Consider the following 23445-nt stretch of genomic DNA (forward strand, 5'->3'; position numbering starts at 1 on the left):
AAAAGTCTGTATTGAAGTTCAGTTTCGATTTCAAAGCCTCGGCGCGCAGCTCTACGTCCCAAACTCAAGACCGCTGAAGCTCCATCTGAATCTCCTCCCCCCAGACACCAGTTTAAGACTCTAGCCTTGCTCCACCTCTTCCTTTGTTCTTTCCTCCTCTGGGTCCGCCTGTCCGCTGGGGTCTTGTCCTTTCTAGACTCTTCTGACGCTGAGTCCCCTGAGTCTTCCCCCTGCCTCCGGCGGGCTTTAGGACCTGGTTCCCAATCCGGGTTTTCTGCTGTCCCGCGCACCTGTACATTCGAACTTGGCGCGCGCGCCCAGCCGGCAACCTTTCTCCTGACCGTTACACTGCTCCTGTCACTGCTTCCCCCTTCGGGGATGCTAGCTGGACCTGACTTCCCCTCCGTTCCCTCACTCTCCGATAGAGGCGTGGTCAGTCCTGACTCATCTTCTCTCCCTACTGGAGGAGACGCTGGCCCTGATACATGGGACTCTTCCCCCCCACTACGCTCTGGTGGGGGAGCTGGTCCTGATCTCCCGCTGATGCTTTGGGAGTCCCCGCTGGCCCCTTGCTTCTGGTGCATCCCCCCTGGGACCCCCCTTGCCCTGGCCCTCGGCGCCCCCCTCTGGGAATCTTCTGATTCGCTGGAGAAGTTCATGGAATCTCTCGTGCCACTGTCACACTCCCCTACGCTGCCCTCAGATTCTTCCCCTTCGCTCTCCATTTCCTCTCTCCCCTGTGCCTCTGCTCCTGAGCCCCTGACAGCAACACATTCATTTTAATCACTGATATTTTTCCTAACATTGAGAGATTCATTCTGCTCCATATTTCTAAATTTCTTTTTACCTCAAGCCAATTTTTTTCATAGTTATTTTTAAATTTCTAATTCTTGATGTTAAGCAAATCCCTAAATATTTAAACATTTTATGGACTTCTATCTCAATATTTTGTTCTAATTCGGTTCTTCTTCCTTCATGTTTTTAACTAATAATTTAGTTTTATTCCTATTTAGCTTAAATCCTGCCACTTCCCCAAAATTCAGAATTTTTTCTATTACTTTAGGGAGTGAAGTTTTAGGTTCTTCCACTGTTATCACTAAGTCATCTGCATACGCTTTTAATCTGGCGCTGGTGCCTCCGCCGCCAGAGCCTCTACCACCTGGGCCTCTACCGTTGCCGCTGGTGCCTCCACCGCCAGAGCCTCTGCAGTAGAATGTCTAACACCTGTGCTTCTGCCGCTGGTTCCTGCTGCTGCCACTTCCGCTGGTGCCTCCGTCGCCAAAGTCTCTACCGCCTGGGCCTCTGCCGGTGCCGCTGGTGCCTCCACAGCCTGAGCCTCTACCGCCTGGGCCTCTGCCACTGCCGCTGCTGCCTCCGCCGCCAGAGCCTCTGCAGTAGAATGTCTAACACCTGTGCTTCTGCCGCTGGTTCCTGCTGCTTCCACTTCCGCTGGTGCCTCCATCGCCAAAGTCTCTACCGCCTGGGCCTCTGCCGCTGGCGCCTCCATCGCCTGAATCTCTACCACCTATGTTTCTGCCGCTGGTGTCTCCGCCACCTGAGCCTCTAAAACCTGGGCCTCTGCCGCTGGTGCCTCCTTCACCTTAGCCCCTACCGCCTGGGCCTCTGCCGCTGCTGCTGGTGCCTCTGCCGCCAGAACCTCTTCCGCCTGGGCCTCTGCCGCTGCCGCCTCTGCGGCCAAAGTCTCTTCTGCCTGGGCCTCTGCCGCTGGTGCCTCCGTCTCCCGAATCCCTACCACCTGCGTTTCTGCCGCTGGTTCCTACCGCTACCGCTGGTGCCTCCGCCGCCTGAGCCTCTACCGCCTTGGCTTCTGCTGCTGCCGTTGGTGCATCCTCGCACTGAGCCTCTGCCGCTGCTGCCTCTGCCACCTGAGCCTGTACCACTTGCGCCTCTGCTGCTGCCGTTGTTGCCTCCGCCAGAGCCTCTACCACCCGTGCCTCTGCCACTGCCTCTGGTCCCTCCACCACCTGAGCCTGTACCACCTGCGCCTCTGCCTCTGCTGCTGGTGCCTCCACAGCCTCTGCCTCTACCACCTCTGTCTCTACCACTGCCTCGGGTGCCTCTGCCACCTCTGCTGCTTGAATCTCTACCGCCTGCATTTCTGCCGCTGGTTCCTACCGCTACCGCTGGTGCCTCCGCTGCCTGAGCCTCTGCCACCTGGGCCTCTGCCGCTGCCGCTGATGCCCCTTCACCTTAGCCCCTACCGCCTGCGCCTCTGCCACTGCCGCTGGTGCCTCCACCGCCAAAATCTCTAACGTCTGGGCCTCCTCTGCTGCCGCTGTACAACCGCAGCCTCAGCCTTTTCCACCTGGGCATCTGACGCTGGTGCCTCTGCCGCCTCCGTCACCTCAGCCTCTGTCGCCTGGGCCTCTGCCGCTGCTGCTGGTTTTCCGCCTCCTGAGCCTCTACCACCTGGGCCTCTGCCACTGCCGCTGGTGCCTCCTCAACCCGAGCCTCTACCGCCTGGGCCTATGCCACTGCCGCTGGTGCCTCCGCCGTCGGAGCCTCTGCCACTGGGCCCTTGCAGCTGTCGCTGGTGCTTCTGCTGCCAGAGACTCTACCGCCTGGGCCTCTGCCACTACCGCTGGTGCCTCTGCCACCAGATCAGGAGGGGGAGGCACCAGCGGCAGCGGCAGAAGTCCAGACAGAAGCAGCTCAGGTGGAGGAGGCACCAGCGGCAGCGGCAGAGGCCCAGGCACTAGAGGCTCTGGCGGAAGAGGCACTAGCGGCACCGGTATAAGCCCAGGCGGTAGAGGCTCGGGCTGCGGAGGGACCAGCAGTAGCGGTAGAGGCCCAGGCAGTAGGGGCTCTGGCGGCAGAGCCACCAGCAGCAGCAGCAGATGTGCAGGTGGTATAGGCTCAGGCCACGGAGGCAGCAGCAACAGCATCAGAGGCGCAGGTGGTAGAGGCTCAGGTGGTGGAGGCACCAACAGCAGCAGCAGAGGAGCAGGTGGTAGAGGCTCAGTTGGTGGAGGCGGCAGCGGCAGCGGCTCAGGCCACAGAGGCACAAGCGGCAGCAGCTGATGCACATGTGGTAGAGGCTCAGGCGGCGGAGGCACCAGCGGCAGCGGTAGAGACAGAGGTGGTAGAGGCTGAGGCTGTGGAGGCACCAGAGGCAGAGACGCAGATGGTAGAGGCTCAGGCGGTAGAGGGACCAGAGGCAGAGGCAGAGGCGCAGGTAGTAGAAGCTCACCACCTGTACCTCTACCACCTGTGCCTCTGCCGCCTGTGCCTCTGCCTCTGCCTCTTGTGCTTCCACCACCTGTGCCTCTGCCACTTATGCCTCTACCACCTGTGCCGTTGCCGTTTGTGCTGCTGCCGCTTGTGCTTCCACCGCCTGTGCTTCTACTGCCTGTACTGCTGCCCACCTGTTTATCTACTGCCTCTGCATCTGCCACTCCCACCTCTGCCTCTGCCACTGCCGCTGATGCTTCCACCGCATGTGCCTCTACTGTCTGTACCGCTGCCACTGCCATCTTTGCATCTACCGCCTGTGCATCTACCGCCTCTCCCACCTTCACCTCTCCCACCTGTGCTGCTGCTTCTTGTGCTTCCAGCGCCTGTGCCTCTACTACGTTTACCACTGCCACTGCCACTGCCACCGCCTGTGCATCTGCCTCTCCCGCCTGTGCCTCTGCCACTGCCACTGATGCGTCCACCGCCTGTACCTCTACCAAATGCCTCCACTGCCTGTGCCTCTGCCGCCTGTGCCGCTACCCGCCTATGTCTCTTCTGTCTGAGCTGCTGCCACTGCCACCTATGCCTCTCCTGCCTCTGCCACTGCCTCTTGTGCTTCCACCACCTGTACCTCTAGTGCCTGTGCCTGTACTGCCTGTGCCGCTGCCGCTGGTACCTCTACCACCTGTGCCTAAGCCTAAGCCTATGCCACTGCTGCTGATGCATCTACCTCCTGTACCTATACTGCTACCACAGCTGCTGATGCCTCCACCGCCTGTTCCTCTACACCTACCGCTGCCGCTGATGCCTCTACTGCCTAAGCCTATTCAGCAGCCGCTGATGCCTCTACTGAAAGTGCTTATACTGCTGCTGCTGCTACTGCCGCTGATGCCTCTACCGCCTGTGCCTATACTGCTGCTGCCGCTGCTGCTGCTGGTGCCTCTACCCCCTATGCCTATGCCTATGCCGCTGCCACTGGTTCCTCTACCACTTGTGGCTATGCTGCGTGTTCCTTTTATGCCTGTGCCTATGCCTATGCTGCTGCTGCTGCTGTCACTGATGCCTCTACTGCCTAAGCATATGCCGCTGATGCCTCTACTGCCTAAGCCTATGCAGCAGCTGCAGGTGCCTCTACTAACAGTGCTTATACCGCTGCTACTACCACTGAGGCCTCTACTGCCTGTGCATATGCCGCTACTGCTGCCGCTGGTGCCTTTACTGCCTGTACCTATATTACTGCCTCTGCTGCTGGTACCTCTACCGCCTGTGCCTAAGCCTATGCTGCTGCCGCTGGTGCCTCTACTTGCTGTGCCTATACTGTTGCCAGAACCGCTGTTGTCTCGACTGCCTGTGCCTCTACCACCTGTGCCGCTGCCACCTGTTCCTCTGGCATTGCCACCTGTACCTCTACCACTGAAGCTAATGCTTCTACTGCCTGTGCCTCTACCGCCTGAGACTCCACTGCCTGTGCCGCTGCCGCTTGTATCTCTACCACCTCTGCCTCTGCCACTGCTGTTGATGCCTCCACCACCTGTGCCTCTACCAAATGCCTCTACCAAATGCCTCTATCACTTGTGCCTCTACCACCTATGCCTCTACCGCCTGTGCTGCTGCCGCCGCTGCCTCTTCTGTCTGAGCTGCTGCAACTGCTACCTGTGCCTCTGCCGTTTATGTTTCCACTGCCTATGCCTCTACTGCCAGTGCCTCTGCCGCTTATGTCTCTGCTGCTGCTGCTTGTGCTTCCACTACCTGTTCCTTCACCACCTGTGCCTCTACCACTTGTGCTGCCGCGTCCACTGCCTGTGCCTCTACCACCCGTGCTACTGCCTGTGCCGCTTCCTCTGCTGCCTGTACCTCTACTGCCTATGCCTCTACTGCCTGTGCCTATACTGCTGCCACTGCTGTTGATGCCTCTATTGCCTGTGTCTATACTGTTATCACAGTACATGCCTCGACTGTATGTACCTCGACCGCCTATGCCACTGTCAGTACCGTTGATGCCTTCACTGCCTGTGCCTCCAGAGCCTGTGCCACTGCCGCTGCTGCTTGTGCTTCCACTGCCTGTGCCTCTACCACATGTGCCTCTAGCGCCTCTGCCACTGCCACTGATGCCTCCACCACCTGTGCCTATGCTGCTACCACAGCTGCTGATTTCTTGACCGCCTGTGCCTGTACCACCGATGCTGATGCCGCTTGTGGTTCCACCGCCTGTACCTCTACTGCTTGTACCGCTGCCACTTCCGCCTGTGCCTCTACCACCTTTGCTGCTGCCACTGCCGCTGATGCCTCTGCCACCTGTGCCTATGCCTCTACTGATGGTGCCTTTTATGCCTGTGCCTATGCTGCTGCTGCTGCTGGTGGTGGTGCCTCTACAGCTTGTGCCTCTGCCACTGCTGCTGATGCCTCTACTGCCTGTGCCTCTACTACCTTTGCCGCTGCCACTACCGCTTGTGCTTCCTGTTGAATGGTCTCTTTAAATTTGAAGGTTCATTATTGTTCCACAAGATGTGTATTTCATAGAATCATAGAATCATAGAGTTGGAAGAGACCACAAGGGCCATCGAGTCCAACCCCCTGCCAAACAGGAAACACCATCAGAGCACTCCTGACATATGGTTGTCAAGCCTCTGCTTAAAGACCTCCAAAGAAGGAGACTCCACCACACTCCTTGGCAGCAAATTCCACTGTCAAACAGCTCTTACTGTCAGGAAGTTCTTCCTAATGTTTAGGTGGAATCTTCTTTCTTGTAGTTTGGAACCATTGCTCCTTGTCCGCTTCTCTGGAGCAGCAGAAAACAACCTTTCTCCCTCCTCTATGTGGCATCCTTTTATATATTTGAACATGGCTATCATATCACCCCTTAACCTCCTCTTCTCCAGGCTAAACATGCCCAGCTCCCTTAGCCATTCCTCATAAGGCATCGTTTCCAGGGCTTTGACAATTTTGGTTGCCCTCCTCTGGACACGTTCCAGTTTGTCAGTGTCCTTCTTGAACTGTGGTGCCCAGAACTGGACACAGTACTCCAGGTGAGGTCTGACCAGAGCAGAATACAGTGGCACTATTACTCCCCTTGATCTAGATGCTATACTCCTATTGATGCAGCCCAGAATTGCATTGGCTTTTTTAGCTGCCGCGTCACACTGTTGTCTCATGTCAAGTTTGTGGTCAACCAAGACTCCTAGATCCTTTTCACATGTACTGCTCTCAAGCCAGGTGTCACCCATCTTGTATTTGTGCCTCTCATTCTTTTTGCCCAAGTACAATACTTTACATTTCTCCCTGTTAAAATTCATCTTGTTTGTTTTGGCCCAGTTCTCTAATCTGTCAAGGTCGTTTTGAAGTGTGATCCTGTCCTCTGGGGTGTTAGCCACCCCTCCCAGTTTGGTGTTGTCAGGGGTTCGGGAGCAGAGGCACAGGGGAGAGAGGAGGCGGAGAGCGAAGGGGAACAATCCGAGGGCAGCGTAGGAGAATATGACAGTGGGCCGAGAGATTCCATGAGCTTCTCCAGCGATTCGGAAGATTCCCAGAAGGGGGCACCGATGGCCAGGGCAAGGGGGGTCCCGGGAGGGACGCACCAGAAGCAAGGGGCCAGCGGCGACTCCCAAAGCAGCAGCTGGAGATCGGGACCAGCTTCCCCACCAGAGCGTAGCAGGGAGGAAGAGTCCCACGTGTCAGGGCCGGGTTCCCCTCCAGTGGGGAGAGAAGATGAGTCAGGGCTGACCACGCCCCTATCGCTGAGTGAGGGAACGGGGGGGGGGGGAGTCAGACCCAGCTAGCCCCCCTGAAGGGGGAAGCAGTGACAGGAGCAGTGTAACGGTCAGGAGGAAGGTTGCCGGCTGGGCGCGCGCGCCAAGTTCAAATGTACAGGCGCGCGGGACAGCAGGGAGCTCGGATTGGGAGCCAGGTCCTAAAGCACGCCGGAAGCAGGGGGAAGAATCCGGGGAATCAGCATCAGAAGAGTCCAGAAAGGGCGACACCCCAGCGGGCAGAAGGACCCAGAGGAGAAAGGAGCAGAGGAGGAGGTGGAGCAAGGCTAGGGTCTTGAACTGGTGTCGAGGGGGAGGAGATTCAGATGGAGCTTCAGTGGTCTAGGGTTGGGACGTAGAGCTGCACGCCACGGCTTTGAAATGGAAACTGAACCTTAATAAAGACTTTTGTATATAGCAAGAACTGGCGTTGGTCCTTTGTGAGCTGGGACCTTGGGCAGCTCTGACAGGTGCCATCTGCAAATTTGATCAGGATGCCCTTGAGTCCATCATCCAAGTCGTTGATAGAGATGTTGAATAAGACCGGGCCCAAGACAGAACCCAGTGGCACCCCACTAGTCACTTTTCTCCAGGATGAAGAGGAACCATTGATGAGCACCCTTTGGGTTCGGTCAGTCACCCAGTTACAAATCCACTGAGTGGTAGCATAGTCAAGTCCGCATTTTACCAGCTTCTTTACAAGAATATCATGGGGCACCTTGTCAAATGCCTTGCTGAAATCAAGGTAGGCTACATCCACTGCATTCCCTTCATCTACCAGGCTTGGTCAAAAAACGAGATCAGGTTCGTCTGACATGACTTATTTTTCAGAAATCCTCATAGTCTCTTTAAGAGCAAATATTTATTTCTTTAAGAGCAAATAACCTGACCTAGTTTTACAGCTGTGAGGCAGGTACTGTTAAGTTGTGGTGATTAAGCAGTTGGGTATAGTATATAAAGAGCAGCACGTAGCTCTCTCAGTACCCTGGTGGTTGGGTTGGTGGTCGGGCCATGCTTATTGATATAATTAATGTAAAAGGAGTTTTTGTTATTGAAACCTAGCAAAAGTTATTCTTGCGTTCCTTGTAATGTGTAGTCTCCCCAGCACGCCTTCTGTAGCGCAACTAATCTGCAAATAGCCAAAACTTACACCCCCTGTGCCTCTACCTCCTGTGCTGCTGCTACTGCCACTGATTCCTCTACTGCCTGTTCCTATGCCGCTACCGCTGGTGCCTTTTATGCCTGTGCCTATGCCGCTGGTGCCGCCGCTGCCTGTGCCTCTATCACCTCTGTCACTGCCGCTGATGCCTCCACCGCCTGTGCCTCTACTGCCTGTTCCGCTGCTGCCGCTGGTGCCACTAGCACTGCTGCCCAGAGGCAGATTCTACTTCCTGTGCCTCTGCCCCTACTGACTGTGTCTCTGCTGTCTGTGCTGCTTCCTCTACCATCTGTGCTGCTGTCACCTGTGCCTGTGCCACTGCGACTGATGCCTACACCACCTATACCTCTAATGCCTGTACCTCTGCCACTGCCACCTGTGCCTCTAGCACCTGCACCTCTGCCACTTCCACCTCTGTGTGTGCCATCGCCGCTGATGCCTCTGCAGCCTGTGCCTCTGCCACAGCTGCTGCTGACTTCATCGCCTGTCCATCTACCACCTGTGCCACTGCCGCTGCCTTCTGTGCCTTTACAGCCTGTGTCGCTTCTACTTCTGCCTGTAACTCCACCACCTGTGCCTCTACCACCTATGCCGCTGCCACCTGTGCCTCTTTCACCTGTGCCTCCACCACCTGTGCCTCTACTGCCTGCTGGTGCCTCTACCGCCTGTAGCTATACTGCTACCATTGCCACTGTTGCCTCTACCGCCTATTCCTATGCCGCTGCCGCTGCCACTGCTGCTGGTGCCTCTACTGTCTTTGCCTATGTTCCTGCCGCTGGTGCCCCTAGCGTCTATGCCTCTGCCTCTGGTGCCTTTACCGCCTGTACTTATACTGCTGCCTCTTTTGCTCGTACCTCTACTGCCTGTGTCTAAGCCTATGCAGCGGTGTAGCATGGGTTGTCAGCACCCGGAACAAGGCAAGTAATTTGCGCCCCCTAACCCATAGCCTGCCACCGCTGCCAGCTTCTTCTTGCTGCTGCCTGGGCTGGGGTATTTACGGTAAGGTAGCCACGGTGGCGGTGGCGGGTCCGTGTCAGGTGATCAGAGGCGAGTTGCCGCTGGCGCTGCCGCCCAAACGACGCCGCTTGCCCGGAGGAGGAGGGCAGAAAGGCGAGGAAAATGCAACATGGCCCAGCAGCTGCAGCAGCAGCAGCGGGGCTGTGAGGAGGGGCTGTCTGGCGCGCCCTCCGTGGCCCTGACGCGCGGGGACCGCGGCAAGCGCTGAGAGCCGCTGCCTGCCAGACGCCTTCAGCCCGGACGCGTGCACAGCTCGTCGGTTTCGCGAGTGTCAGAGCTGCCCGAGGTCCCAGCTCACAAAGGACCAACGCCAGTTCTTGTTATATACAAAAGTCTTTATTGAAGATCAGTTTCGATTTCAAAGCCGTGGCGCGCAGCTCTACGTCTTAAACTCTAGACCGCTGAAGCTCCGTCTGAATCTCCTCCCCCCAGACACGAGTTTAAGACTCTAGCCTTGCTCCACCTCTTCCTTTGCACTTTCCTCCTCTGGGTCCGCCTGTCCACTGGGGTCTTGCCCTTTCTAGACTCTTCTGACGCTGAATCCCCTGAGTCTTCCCCCTGCCTCCGGCGGGCTTTAGGACCTGGTTCCCAATTCGGGCTTTCTGCTGTCCCGCGCGCCTGTACATTCGAACTTGGCGCGCGCGCCCAGCCGGCCACCTTTCTCCTGACCATTACACTGCTCCTGTCACTGCTTCCCCCTTCGGGGGGGGCTAGTTGGATCTGACTTCCCCTCCGTTCCCTCACTCTGCGATGGAGGCATGGTCAGCCCTGACTCATCTTCTCTCCCTACTGGAGGGGACGCTGGCCCTGATACATGGGACTCTTCCCCCCGCTACGCTCTGGTGGGGAAACTGGTCCTGATTTCCAGCTGCTGCTTTGGGAGTCCCCGCTGGCCCCTTGCTTCTGGTGCGTCCCTCCCGGGACCCCCCTTGCCCTGGCCATCGGTGCCCCCTTCTGGGAATCTCCTGAATCGCTGGAGAAGCTCATGGAATCTCTCGGGCCACTGTCATACTCCCCTACGCTGCCCTCAGATTCTTCTCCTTCGCTCTCTGTTTCCTCTCTCCCCTGTGCCTCTGCTCCTGAGCCCCTGACAGCGAGACATGGGGCTCTGCTACAGCCTGCGCCTGAGGCTCTTCGGCAACTCCGGAGGCGGCGAGCGCGCCCCCCCAGATGTTGGGCCCGGTGCGGCAGGCCCCCCTGCACCCCCACGCTACGCCACTGAGCCTATGCAGCAGCTGTTGGTGACTCCACCACCTGTGCCTATGCCACTGCCATCTGCCACTGCCGCCTGTACCTCTGCCATTGCTGCTGATGCCTTTACCACCTGTGCCTCCACCATCTCTGCCGCTGCCGCTTTTGCCTCTATCAACTGTCCTGCTGCCTCCACATGTGCCGCTGCCGCCTATGCCTTTACCACGTATGCCTCTGCCACAGCTGCTGATGCCTCCATCACCTGTGCCTCTACTGCCTGTGCCACTACCGCCCGTGCCGCCTATGTCGCTGTAGTAGATGAAGCTGGGTGAAGGGCAGGGAGTCGGGTGAAGTCAGGGACAAGCATGCAAGCAGGGAGCCAGGGCGGGTCAGGAGGTCAGGCAAGTAAGCAGGACAGGGTTCAGGCAGGAAGTAGCAACCAACAATGTTGCTCCCGCAACTTGGGACTGGCCGGCTTTTATCTGCCCCGAGGCTTAGGGCAGCCCCGATCCTCTGGTGACTCGCCTCTCCTGGCCTGGAGGTGAGCACTCCTCCTGCAGGAAGTTAGTTCCCTCCACCTCTCTGCAGCTCAGGAGAGGCTGGAGGGTTACCGGACCCAGAGGCAACCTCAGCTTCCTCTGACGGGGCTGAGAGTGGAGCACCTGCAGGCAATGGGTCCTCCATCACCTCAGGAGCCAGAGCAGACTCAGCTGGTGCCTGCTCATCCAGCACAGGTGAGGACCCTTCAGGCTCATGCCCCAGCCCCGGCTCAGCTGGTTCTGGAAGCAGGGACTCCTGTGCAGGCTGGGATCCCTCAAGTTCAGCATCCAAGTCTGAATCCCAGGCCATCACACCACCCTTGCCTCTACTGTCTGTGCTGCTGCTGCCTGTGCTGCTACCACTGCTGCCTCTGCCTCTACCGACTGTGCCTCTGCCCCTAGCAACTGTGCCTCTACAGCCTGTGCTGCTGTGCTTCTATTGCCTGTGCCTCTGCCACTGCCGCTGGTGCCTCCACGGCGTGTGCCTCTACTGCCTGTGCCGCTGCCACTGATGCCTCTATCACCTGTGTCACTGCCACTGCCGCTGATGTCTCCACCCCTGTGCCTCTACGGTCTGTGTAGCTGCAGCTGCCACCTTTGCATTTACCGCCTCTGCATCTGCCTCTCCTGCCTGTGCCTCTGCCACTGCTGCTGATGCCTCCACTGCCTGTGCCTCTACTGCCTGTGCCGCTATCGCTGCCACCTGTGCCTCTACCACTAATGCCGATGCCGCTCGTGGTTCTACCACCTGTACCTCTACTGCCTGTACCGCTTCTGCTTCCGCCTGTGCCTCTACCGCCTGTGGTGCTGCTGCTGCCTCTACTGCCTGTGCCTTTAATGCTGCCGCCGCCGCTGATACCTCTACTGCCTATGCCGCTGCCGCTGGTGCCTCTACCACCTGTACCTCTGCCACTGCCACTGGTGACTCCACTGCCTGTGCCTATTCTGCAGCCGCTGCTGCCTCTACTGCCTGTGCCTCTACCACCTATGCCACTGCCGCTTGTGCCTATACTGCCTGTGCCTCTGGCACTGCCGCCTGTACCTCTACCATTGCTGTGAATGCATTTACTGCCTGTGCCTTTATCGCCTGTGCCTCCACCGTCTGTGCCTCTGCCGACTGTGCCTGTACCGTCTGTGCTGCTGCCCTGGCCTCTTCTGCCTCCACCGCCTATGCCTCTACTGCCTGTGCCGCTGCCGCCTGTGCCTCTACCACGTATGCCTCTGCCACAGCTGCTGATGCCTCTACTGCCTGTGCCCGTACCGCTGCCGCCTGTGCCTCTACCACCTGTGCCTCTGCCTCTGCCTCTGATGCCTCCATCGCCTGTGCCTCTACTGCCTGTGCCACTGCTGCCTGTGCCGCCTGTCTCTCCCCTCACAGTTCTTCCTCCAGGAACTTATGAGGACTCTAGGGCCGGAGGGTGAGGCAAGGCAGGTGGAAGGAGGCCTTGCCTGATGGAGTCTCTCCCCTCCACTGATGCCTCCACTGCCTGTGCCTCTACTGCCTGTGCCGCTGCCACTGTGCCTCTGCCACCCCTGCCACTACCAATGCCTCCTCTGCCTCCTGTGCCTCTACCCGTCCCTCTACCACCTTTGCCGCTGCTACCGCCTGTGCCTCTATCAACTGTGCCTCTGCTGTCAGTGCTGCTGCTGCCTGTGCCGCTACCGCCTGTACCTGTGCCACTGATGCCTCCACCACCTGTACCTCTAATGCCTGTACCTCTGTGTGCTACTGCCACTGATGACTTCATCTCCTGTCCCTCTACCACTTGTGCTGCTGCCACTGCCTCCTGTGCCTCTACCGCCTATGCTGCTGCGACCTGTGCCTCTACAGTCTGTGCCTCCACCGCATGTGCCGCTGCCACCTGTGCCTCTACCTACGGCCTGTGCCACTTTCACTGCTGCTGATGCCTCTACCGCCAATTCCTATGCCGCCGCCGCCGATACCTCTACTGCCTTTGCCTATGCCGCTGGTGCCTTTACCTCCTGTACCTATACTGTCTTTGCGGCCTGTCCCTTTGCGGCCTGTGCCTATGCCGCTGCCTCTACCTCCTGTGCTTATATTGCTGCCGCTGCCGCCTCTACTGCCTTTTCCTATACTGCTGCTGCTACCACTGAAGATATCTAATACGGGAGTCTGTTGCTAGCATATAATGTGGTTTATCCAGGTACTAAAAGACCTCGATTTGCCCATCCAAATGTATGAAGATAGTCAATCGTGCACTGCATTAGTGAGCTTGGAAATAATGAAATCCGCATCAAAACAAACACGTGTACAGAATGGGGTAATCAATCACAAGATAATACTTCGGGTTACAGACGCTTCAGGTTACAGACGCTTCAGATTACAGACTCCGCTAACCCAGAAATAGCACCTCGGGTTAAGAACTGTGCTTCAGGATGAGAACAGAAATTGCGCGGTGGCAGCAGGAGGCCCCATTAGCTAAAGTGGTACCTCAGGTTAAGAACAGTTTCAGGTTAAGAACGGACCTCCAGAACAAATTAAGTTCTTAACCTGAGGTACCACTGTATTGATTTGTTTACCAAGCCGTTGCCAGGAACATGCCATAATGAATTGATGACAAAACTGGGTTTATGCATATAAGAAACAGAAGGGGTGTCATGGCTTAAAATTAGTCAATGCATGCATATTCACCCAAAAAATGCAAAATGAAGTGAAATAAGCCCAAAACAAAACACGTGTTTTTTGGGTTAATATGCATAGAAAGAAGACGAATTAGCTTATTTCACTCCATTTCGTGTTTTTTGGGTGTGCATGCATATTCACCCCAAAATACAGTAAGCCCAAACAAAGCAAAGCACGTGTTTTTTGGGTAAATATGCATAGATCGAGCACAAATAAGCTTTGTTTGTGCTTATTTCACTTTGTTTCGTGTTTTTTGAGTGTGCATGCATATTCACCCCAAAAATGCAAAACGAAGTGAAGTAAGCCCAAAAAAAGCAAAATGTGTTTTTGGGTCAACATGCATAGAAAGAAGACAAGTAAGCTTTGTTTGAGCTTATTTCACTTCATTTAGCGTTAACACAAAACTAAGTGAAATAAACCAAAAGAAACCAAACAAGTGTTTTGAGAGGAACAGCCACTTCGTGTCCCTCTCACCAGGAATGAAATGACCCAAGACATTTTGGCACCTGAGGTGAACCACAAGATGGCGCCTCCCCACCAGGAAACAAGGCAGGAGTGAAGATTTCCATCGGGAAGAAGTGGGAGAATCAAATCACCCTCATCTTTTGGTTGAAGGGGGACTCAAGGGCCTCATCTTTTGTAGGTAAGGGGTCCACTCTGAATCATGCGAGGCGGGTGCAGACCCCTGGAGACCCTAGAGAGCAGTTCCTGCCATTTCCTCCTTAAGGGGGAGAGGACACCAGCAGCACCTTTCCCCCCAAGAGGCTGCATGGGGGACAGAGGGTGCTGCGGTGGAGGAGGAATGTTCAGCCTCCATGGAGCGCACTGCAGCTGTCACTTTTATTGTGGCGGCAGCAGTGGGTGATGGTGCAGAATTTTCAACCTTTTGCTCTCTTGGCAAACTGTATTCTTTCTGTGGCATCAATGTCAGGAGTCCCGCTTCCCAGCTTGATCACACAGTAAGCGTAGGTGATTAAAAAGGAGGATTTATTACCAAAACGAACCGCTATCTCCAGATGCTCCAACGAAGCGTCTTGTACCATCAATCTCCTGATTTTGAGGTGTCAACAATTTTGGTCAGCCCTCATGCATTTTTCCTTCATGAAATCCAGCCCTCTTTGGGCACCCCTATTGTAGGCTCTCTGCCGAATGCTTTGCTGGGCAGTCAACTCTAAATGCTCTATCCCTATCCCTAACGCCAACTGTCAGAGCTGCCCGAGGTCCCAGCTCACAAAGGACCAACGCCAGTCCGTTGTTATGTACAAAAGTCTTTATTGAAATGTAGTTTCGATTTCAAAGCCGCGGCGTGCAGTCCTACGTCTTAAACCCTAGACCGCTGAAGCTCCGTCTGAATCTCCTCCCCCCAGACACCAGTTTAAGACTCTAGCCTTGCTCCACCTCTTCCTTTGCTCTTTCCTCCTCTGGGTCCTCCTGTCCGCTGGGGTCTTGTCCTTTCTAGACTCTTCTGACGCTGAGTCCCCTGAGTCTTCCCCCTCCCTCCGGCGGGCTTTAGGACCTGGTTCCCAATCCGGGTTACCTGCTGTACATTCAAACTTGGCGCGCGCGCCCAGCCGGCAACCTTCCTCCTGTCCGTTACACTGCTCCTGTCACTGCTTCCCCCTTCGGAGAGGCTAGCTGGACCTGACCTCCCCTCCGTTCCCTCACTCTGCGATGGAGGCGTGGCCAGCCCTGATTCATCTTCTCTCCCTGCTGGAGGAGAAGCTGGTCCTGATACATGGGACTCTTCCCCCCCACTACGCTCTGGTGGAGGAGCTGGTCCTGATCTCTCGCTGCTGCTTTGGGAGTCCCCTCTGGCCCCTTGCTTCTGGTGTGTCCCCCCTGGGACCCCCCTTGCCCTGGCCGTCGGCGCCCCCCTCTGGGAATCTTCTGATTCGCTGGAGAAGCTCATGGAATCTCTCGGGTCACTCTCATACTCCCCTACGCTGCCCTCAGATTCTTCCCCTTCGCTCTCCATTTCCTCTCTCCCCTGTGCCTCTGCTCCTGAGCCCCTGACACCAACCTTAAACTTAACCCCTAACCCTAGCTGCAGCCCTAGCCCTAACTTTCGTTCTAACCCTAACCCAGGGGTCAGCAAGGTTTACCTCGCCTGGGCTGGTTCACTCCAGCGATCCCTCTGTGGGCTGGATTGCGTACGCATGTGAGCACACACGCACGCCTGCGATTTCCAGCAGACATTTCTGGTGTCTGAACAGACATGATTTTTGCACTGCAGGAGTACCCAAACATTGATTTCTAAGGGACAAGGGGGTTGTGTTTAAATCCTTGTACCGACAGCATAACAGTATTTCTAGTCCTAATCACCTCAATTTCCAGACTGCTGGATCATGTGCTCCCCTTGTTGCTGGATCAGGCTGAAGAACGGTGCGCACAGAACCAGTTTGCATGCAATGCTGCTCTGCTGGCCAGGGATATTCCTACGTGTGCATGGTAAACCCTTGCCATTCAAACCCATCCAAGCTGGACAGAAACCTTTCTTGCTCACCACTCCTTTGTGGAGAAATTGGCTTTTGGTACAGCAGTTTGAAGCCACCAATGAGTAATTTTTATTTACGGCCATAGGCCCATACAGGTAAAAACGACACATAAATAACAACTTGTGCACGTGGGGAAAGCAGCCACTAAAGCACCGCTATAACAATAAAATACTATAGAATAGAATGGCATACTACGCCTTAGTTAGCTTGTAGTGCTCCTTGGTGTCGCTTTTGGGTAAGGACAGCGACCAGGAACCTTGCCACTTTCAGGGTCGTATGAGTATCCTTATCCTGCAAGATTTGGGCAAGGTGGAATTTTGGTGGGGTGCCCTCTAGTTTCTGTATGATTGATCCCAACAAATTTGCCCGTGGCACATTAAACAGGGGGCAAGTGAACATAATGTGCTGGAGCGACTCCGGTGTCTCCTTATCACATTTGCACATGGCGGGGGCTTGGCCCTTTCAGAATCTATGTCTCAGGACGTTGGAGGGAAAAACGTTGAACCTCGCTTTGGTGAAGGCCAGTCTATGGGCAACAGTCTAAAAGGGAGGAGAGGTATGATGGAACGCAGTAAGTTAATGTGATACCAATGTTCTGAGGCGAACAAACACCTCCCCCCAGCATATAATTTCGCTGTAGATCGATGTCATCCAGTCTTTGAAGCCACAAAGACATTTGGTGGCTGTGAGTTAGCCCGTCTCTCTGAGGCTCAGCTTCCCTAACATCATAACCTATATGTCAGGGAACTGCCATCAGAGCTAGAGGAGGAGGGAAGGCTCCAGAGCAATGCCGGAGAGGGCCCCAGCAGGGGGAGAGGCAGCCCAGCTGCTGGGGAAGGAAATCAGCATAACACCAGGAGAGAAGGGGGGCAGATGGGGGAATCGGAGAAAAGGCTCCAGGACTCTTCAACGGAGACTAGTGGGGAGGGCACGAGTACTCCACTGCCCACACCCTCCCTGCGCAGAAGACTTCCGCGCAGGGAGAGTAGGAGGAGACTTGGCGTCAAATAACTTTTTTGCGGGAAGAAGTTTAAGAAACGCCCACTGACGGATTCTGCCAGCGACTGAGACAGCCACAAAGTGAAGGGCTGTCCAGACAGAAAGGGTTCAACCAGGCAACCAAGCCAAGAGTGGTGGCAACTTACGCATGAGCAACCCCTAGAACCATCACACTATACTAGTAAAACCTTTGCCTCACAGGAGTTTACCACAATGACACCAGGTAAAAATGCAAAACATTTATTGGAGTGTTTCGTACAAAAGGTTTCCAGTCAGAAAAGGTATATTACAAATCCTTGAAAAAGACAATTTGGCATGCATATCCATAATAAAGCAAAACAAATTTGAAATGCTAACGTCTAGATCAGTTTCCTCCAAAGGATGGGCAACGCCAACGCCATCTCTTCTGCAGCATGCACTCCGAGTCTTTCCTGCAGAACAGCTGCTTCATGAACAAAACCTGCAAGTCAGAAATCCACTCTACAAAAATAAAAGTTATAATAAGGAAATCCTTTCTGAATGAAGAGAGGCAAAGTTTGCAACACTTCTTTAGAGTTTCAAATAGATTATTGCTTGTGGATTTAGTGTCAATTGACAGGGCATGGGGCAGGCAGGTGTGTTTCGCCCACAGAGCAGTCTGCTCAAGACATCAGGAAGTGGAAACATGCTCAGTCATCCTACTGCTATGGTGATAAGCAAAGATTCACCCCCACCCCCCAGCAAGCAACCCAGAGGTTTTCCACATCTTTTTAAGGGTTTGCTCTCTAGACTTTAGCATTTCAAGGCATTAAAATTTTCTAATAACCATATGTGAATAACAGCTCAGAGAGAATATAAATTTGCTTTTTCTAAGGGCAACCCCGCCCCCGAACATTCTGTCTCTCAGGTTGCAGCCCAACACCTCCACTCCCCAGTGGGAGCAAACAGAGTGGAAACTGAGGCTGGGAGGGAACTGGCCTCTCAGATGGGCTCCCACCTAGAGACAGAAAGTGGGATTTGGGGACCACTGGATTGGTGGGACAAGATCCATCCGGGCTGAACAGAGCTCAAAGTGAGGTGAGGGACATCAACCTTGTGGGACCCTAGCCAAGGTCGTCCTGATTGTAAAGGCTGGATGCTGCTGGGCTCGGCCCTTTGAAGGCTTTTCACAGCGCTCAGCTCCTGGTTCTGGTTCTGCACTCCCTGACACAGCCCGAGCCCGAGGGAGACAGTGCAAGGAGCGGTTGACACTGGCCTTGGCATTTTCACAGCAACTGTTCTGGAATGGCAGTTTGGGGGGGGTGTTCAGGGAGACCAAGAGGAGGGTGCCCTCCACAGCCGGTGGCCACCCTAAGTGCATGGCAAACAGCAGCACTTGGGGACTCTGCTCAGGTCCCTGACTCAGCTTTGCAGAGCAGTCAGGAACCCCCCTCCTCCTCCCCTCTGGCTCAGGCCAGCACAAGAGCAGCCTGCTTAGCCCAGTAGCACATTTGCACCTTCACATCTTTAGTATTCACAGGAACAAGGAGACTGGCCTTGGAAGAGCAGCTGTGAGCACAGCAGGTGGCCAAGAAGCTTGTAAGCCAGACCTGAGAAACAGAATTCAGAGGGACAAGAGAGCAATGTCTATGGCAAACACCCTCAGCCCCCTGGTCAAGCTGAGCAGAAGGAGCGTCATGCGGTAGAGGGGGAGGCAGAAGCCATACTTCCAAAAGGAATGCTTTCCACAAGTGGCTCCATGAAACAGAGTTCAACTTCTAAATCTAATATGCTTCTCTACCAAGTGGCATCATTAAAATACCTGTGGAATATAAGCACCTCTGGTTTTTTTGTTTTTATTTTTAAATATAAAGTAGGACATTTTGTTCCCCAACCCATCTGTTCCCACCCAACTTGCTCTGCACCAAAGCCTTGCCCAGCAACCCTCCCACCCTCCCCACAAGACCCTATGAACCAGAATATCTGCAGGGCTGTATCTCCTCTCTGTACACGTGCCATCATGGGCTGAGCCAGAGCCCTGGGGTCCCAGGAGTGGGTGGCAGGAGCTCTGACCCCTCACTGCTGCTTGCTGGCACCACTAACTCTGCCCCAGATGCAGCCCTGCTTGCCCCTCAAGGGGATCCAGGGCTGCCAGGAGATCACACACCACCTTTGGACAGGTGCTGAGCCAAGGCAGCTTCTTTGGTGGAGAACAGCTGTGCCAAGGATTCTGCAAGACCAAGGGTGGGGTGGGGAGAAGCTGAGCTGCCCTAGGAGGGGGTCACTGCCCACCTGCTCCAAATACTTATCACCTACCTGCCCATACCTTGTCCTCTCACTCTGGGAGGTGGTGCAGATCAGGGCAGAGTAAGCAGCGGCAGCATCTTCCGTAAACTCCCCTTACAAACAAAGCACCCTGGAACTTGCAAGGCTGCCCAATGGGAGGGACCCATTGAGGCATGGGGCAACACTGCTCACAGTGCAACACTGAACTTGCCTCTGTCCCCTCTGGGCAGTGTGGAGCGAGCTGCAAGGAAGAGGGACTCGGCAGAAGACGTCCCACATCCCCACCCACCACTGGTCTCCAGTGGCAAGACAAGCAGACAAGTCGCTTCTGGTTTTTTACTGCAGAGGATGGAGCAACACAGACCTCCAAGTGGAATCTCAGCATCCAACACGTCTTGTGTGAGGGCTCAACTCTGGATTTTGAGGGCAGAAACAGTTCCCACAAAATCTAGACTTCGTAAGGGCTGGCCTTCAAGTGAGTTGCATCCATTGGATTCAGTGGGCCTTTGACTTGATTTGATATAACCCTGTTTCTAGGGTCATTCCGCAAGGAAGCAGCAATCTTAACCTCACTTGGGGAGTAAGCCCCACTGAAATCAACAAGACCTACTTCTGAGTAGACATGGTTAGGATTGTTCCCTGCTTGAAAGCATGGCAGCAGAACTTAGGCAGAGGAAGTTCTGCAATGACTTCAAACAAGCCTTGCCTTGAATCAGTGCTTCTCACTTCATCTCAGCTTCTGAGACCTCCATGCTCCACAGAGCTGCCCAAACTGTTTCAAGAGTCATTCTGTCCTAGGAGCTCCAGGCCTTCTGAGGCACACCTAGGGTCAATGGCATGAAAATATCATTAATCCTCACATTTGCCACCTGGTTTTATCTGCACAATCACTGGGGTTGCCCCTGAGGGCACAGGCAGGTTTACACCCAGGGTCACCGCTTGACCACCTCCCCCAGTACAAGAACAGGAGGGCCACAGAAGCAGACTGTCCACTCCAGAGTGACAACTTCAGCCATGCTTTCTCTTCCCTGGAAACTCCTGGAGCTGCATCACTCTTTGGCTTGCAAGTAAGACAACAAAGTAGACCATAGGCATTGCAAAGGGAAAGCAAATCTTCAAAAGATGGTGGCAGTTCTGGCTGATTCAAGTTCTCTCTTTAAGAAGTTTACTAAGGAACCATCTCCAAGAAAGAAAGAAAAAAAAAAGGAGTGATCATATGCAATGTATAAAAATAGTTTCAGTGACTCTGGGCAGAGTCCCTGGGCAGAGCAAAAAAAGGGAAGAAGATGAGCAGTCGGTTTCCCTTCCTCTCACATGACGGTGCAGCCCCTGGAGGTGGTCCTGGGATCCCCCTGGAGATAGAGAAGGAAGGAGGGGCATCAGGAAGCTCCCCAGGTGGCCCTGGCAGAACCCTCTCTCCTGCCCTGGCTAAAGATCAGAGAGGCAACTTGGATAGAGCTCAGCCTAGCTGTCCTCTTAGCAGCTTCTACCACTTGGGGACCGACCACCCTAGAGAGAGGCAGGGTGTGTGTGCCACAGCCAGTTGGGTGCAGGAAGGAAAGAAGAGCAGCTCCTGGGCACCACCCACAGCAGAGATGAGCAGCTGGGAGTCCCTCCCTCCAAGAATCTACCCTCACAAGTCCTCCCCTTTTCAAAGTGAGTCAGGACCCAGGAACACTCCCTCTGCCACCCCAGGGAGGAAGAGACTCCTGACTTGGCTAATTTCTTCACTTTCCCTTCTTGAGCAGAGTCAACTCCCAACTCCTTTAGTTACCTTTGATAACTAAAAGGCTGGGCCTAAGCTGCTCAGCCTCGCTGTGTGTGTGTGTGTGTGTGTGTGTGTGTGAGAGAGAGAGAGAGAGAGAGAGAGAGAGCGCAGCTGCCCCTTGAGAGAGACCAAGGTACCCCGTTGTCCCCTTGGAACCACCCCCAAACCATGGCTGCAGTCAGGCCCCAATCAATTCAACCCTTGGTGGGTGGGTGGAAGTGTTTTTTCTTCCAGCTACCTGCTGGTGAAAGAGGTCTTCCTCCCTAAACTCTGCCTCCTCATCTTCCTCCCCGTTGTTCTGCAGCACAGCAGACGACTGAGTCAAACTCCTCACAGCAACTTCCTGAGAAGAAGTAGGAGAAACACAGCTCATGTTGAGTGTAGCAGGTGCTCAGTGAATGCTCAAAGGCGGCTTCTTTGTCATGTCCTTGCATCAAAAGCAAGGCAACCTTTTCTTCACTATTTGGCTTCTCCAGCACCTCCACCCCCCACCCCTTCGGAGGACCTACCTCTCCATCAGAGTTCACCAGGTAGGTGCAGACACTGGTCCCGGTGCCCCAACTGGTCTGGTGCTTCCACACAAGGACAGAAGGTGGGCTGTGGGCCACCCCAGCATCAGCTGCCCAGATCTAGCAAGAAAGAGACTCCCTCATTCACAGGCAGGGCACCCTTGATCCTTCACCATGCCAGAGGGAGCAGCAATCCAAGCTGACCCCAATGGCCAGCCCTCCAAGTGGCAGAGGCATCTGGGCTTCCTGCAGGGAGCCTTTTCTCCACAGGCTGCAGAACCAAGGAGGTTCTGCGTCGGGCACGGAAGGTGGGCAGAGCGTGATCAGGTCTCTGGATACTGGGCAACCAATACCCTCCCTTCCAATGAGGAGGCCTTTTCTCCCGAGGAAAGAGCCATGACTTACTGTGACCGCCTGCCCAGCCCGGAGGACATATTTTGGGGTAAATTTGTAAGCCACCTCTTCTCCCTCGCCAATCTTTTTCTTCAGCCTCCAGTTCCCAAGAGATTGATCCTGAAGAAGAAGCAGCGGGACTCAGGGAGCAGCAAAACCAGCCCCAGGGCCAGGCCAGTCAAGGAGGGAAGCCTGAAGGCCCCAACAGTGCTTCTGAGCCAAACCTCTTTTCCCGCAGCCTACCTTGTCAGAGCAGTTCTTCAGCTGAACATACTTCCCCTCTGGGTCCACGTCCTCGATGCTGATGCTGCCCTTGGCAGAAGCCTGCTGGGAAGTCTGGAAGGCGCTGCTACTGCTGGCACTGCTGCTCCAGGTGCCCAACCCGCTGGAGCCACTGCCAGAGAGCTCCTCTGCTATTTCCAGGCGCTTCCGCTTCCCCCGGGAGGAGCGGGTGGCGGAAATGCCGCTGCTGGACGAGGAGGTGGCCCGCGAGACAGTGATACGGGCTGAGGGGCTGGGGGACAGCTTCAGCCTGGAGGGGAAAGGCAGGCGAGGGTCAGTGGGCAAGAGCAGTGAGGGAAGGGCCTGCAGCCCAGCCAGCCAAAGAACCAAGCTGCTGGCGCCACTGCCCAACACAGAGGAGCACCCATGTGCGCTCTGCTCCTCCTTCCTCCCTCCATACCTCTCCTCTTCCCCTTCGAGGAGCTTCCGGTAGGCGCTGATCTCCATGTCCAGGGCCAGCTTGACATCCAGGAGCTCCTGGTACTCCATCAGCTGCTGCTGCATCTGGTCCCGCATCTCTGTCATCTCCCTCTCCTTGGCGTCCAGCATCTTCCGGAACTTCTCTCGCTCACCAGCCATCAGCTCCTCCAGCTCCCGTATCCGGTCTTCTGCGGCGTTCGCCTGCATGAGAAAGAATAGCGCTGGCCTGGGACCCTGAGAGAGAAAGCCTCCCAGATGGAAGGGCACTGTGAAATGAAAGGGGGGCTAGGGCCAAAGCACTGTGCAAGCACCCCCTCCCTCACCCAGCCCAAGGGCAGGGCCAACCCCACAGGGAAGGCCTGGCTCAGAAACAATCAACTGGAAAGGAACACTTGAACAATCCTATACGAGAAACACCTGTCCTGAGCTGAAAGGAGTTACTACAAATAAACACAGGAGCTTCTCCGGGAGGTATAAAAGGGCACACGTAGTACAAGGTAGCTTTGTGAGACCAGGACAGCCCCGGGCAGTCCAGAGCTGAGACTGGAAGGCAGAAGGGGGTGTGAGAGGCTGCCTTTACCTCACCTGCTTCTGCAGCCCTGAAAGCTGGTAGCTGAGGGATTCAATCCTCACGCGGGCCTCCTTCAGCTCCTCCCGAGCAGCACTGGCAGCTTTGTCGTTCTGATCGGAGCAGAGTTTGGCATTCTCCAGCTGAAGGGAGATGGAGGAAAGCGTCAGGCTGCTCCCAGGGCTCTTCTGCCTGGAGATCTGCTGTACAAGGCACTGGGCACTCCCCAGCCCCCAACACCAAGGAGCACCACAGAGAGCAACAGATTCCAGGAGG

The 23445-nt window shown here is 55.3% G+C and overlaps 2 protein-coding genes across 2 annotated transcripts in view; both read right to left on the reverse strand.

Moving 5' to 3' along the window:
* Window positions 1-23445, reverse strand: part of THOP1 (thimet oligopeptidase 1) — a 285623-nt gene that overhangs the window by 17157 nt on the left and 245021 nt on the right. The gene's annotated exons all lie outside the window — the stretch shown is intronic.
* The window catches only part of LMNB2 (lamin B2), a 38843-nt gene continuing 32607 nt past the window's right edge, over window positions 17210-23445 (reverse strand). The window contains exons 6-12 of the mRNA XM_079960659.1: window positions 23187-23312; window positions 22582-22802; window positions 22143-22431; window positions 21912-22019; window positions 21507-21626; window positions 21236-21340; window positions 17210-20581 (exon numbers count right to left, since the gene is read on the reverse strand). Of these exons, the coding sequence (XP_079816785.1) occupies window positions 20540-20581; window positions 21236-21340; window positions 21507-21626; window positions 21912-22019; window positions 22143-22431; window positions 22582-22802; window positions 23187-23312 (1011 nt within the window). The 3' untranslated portion in view covers window positions 17210-20539. The remainder of the gene's footprint in view (window positions 20582-21235; window positions 21341-21506; window positions 21627-21911; window positions 22020-22142; window positions 22432-22581; window positions 22803-23186; window positions 23313-23445) is intronic.

This window comes from Podarcis cretensis (genome assembly GCF_951804945.1).
Source record: "Podarcis cretensis genome assembly, chromosome: 18".
In the NCBI taxonomy this organism is placed as follows: Eukaryota; Metazoa; Chordata; class Lepidosauria; order Squamata; family Lacertidae; genus Podarcis; species Podarcis cretensis.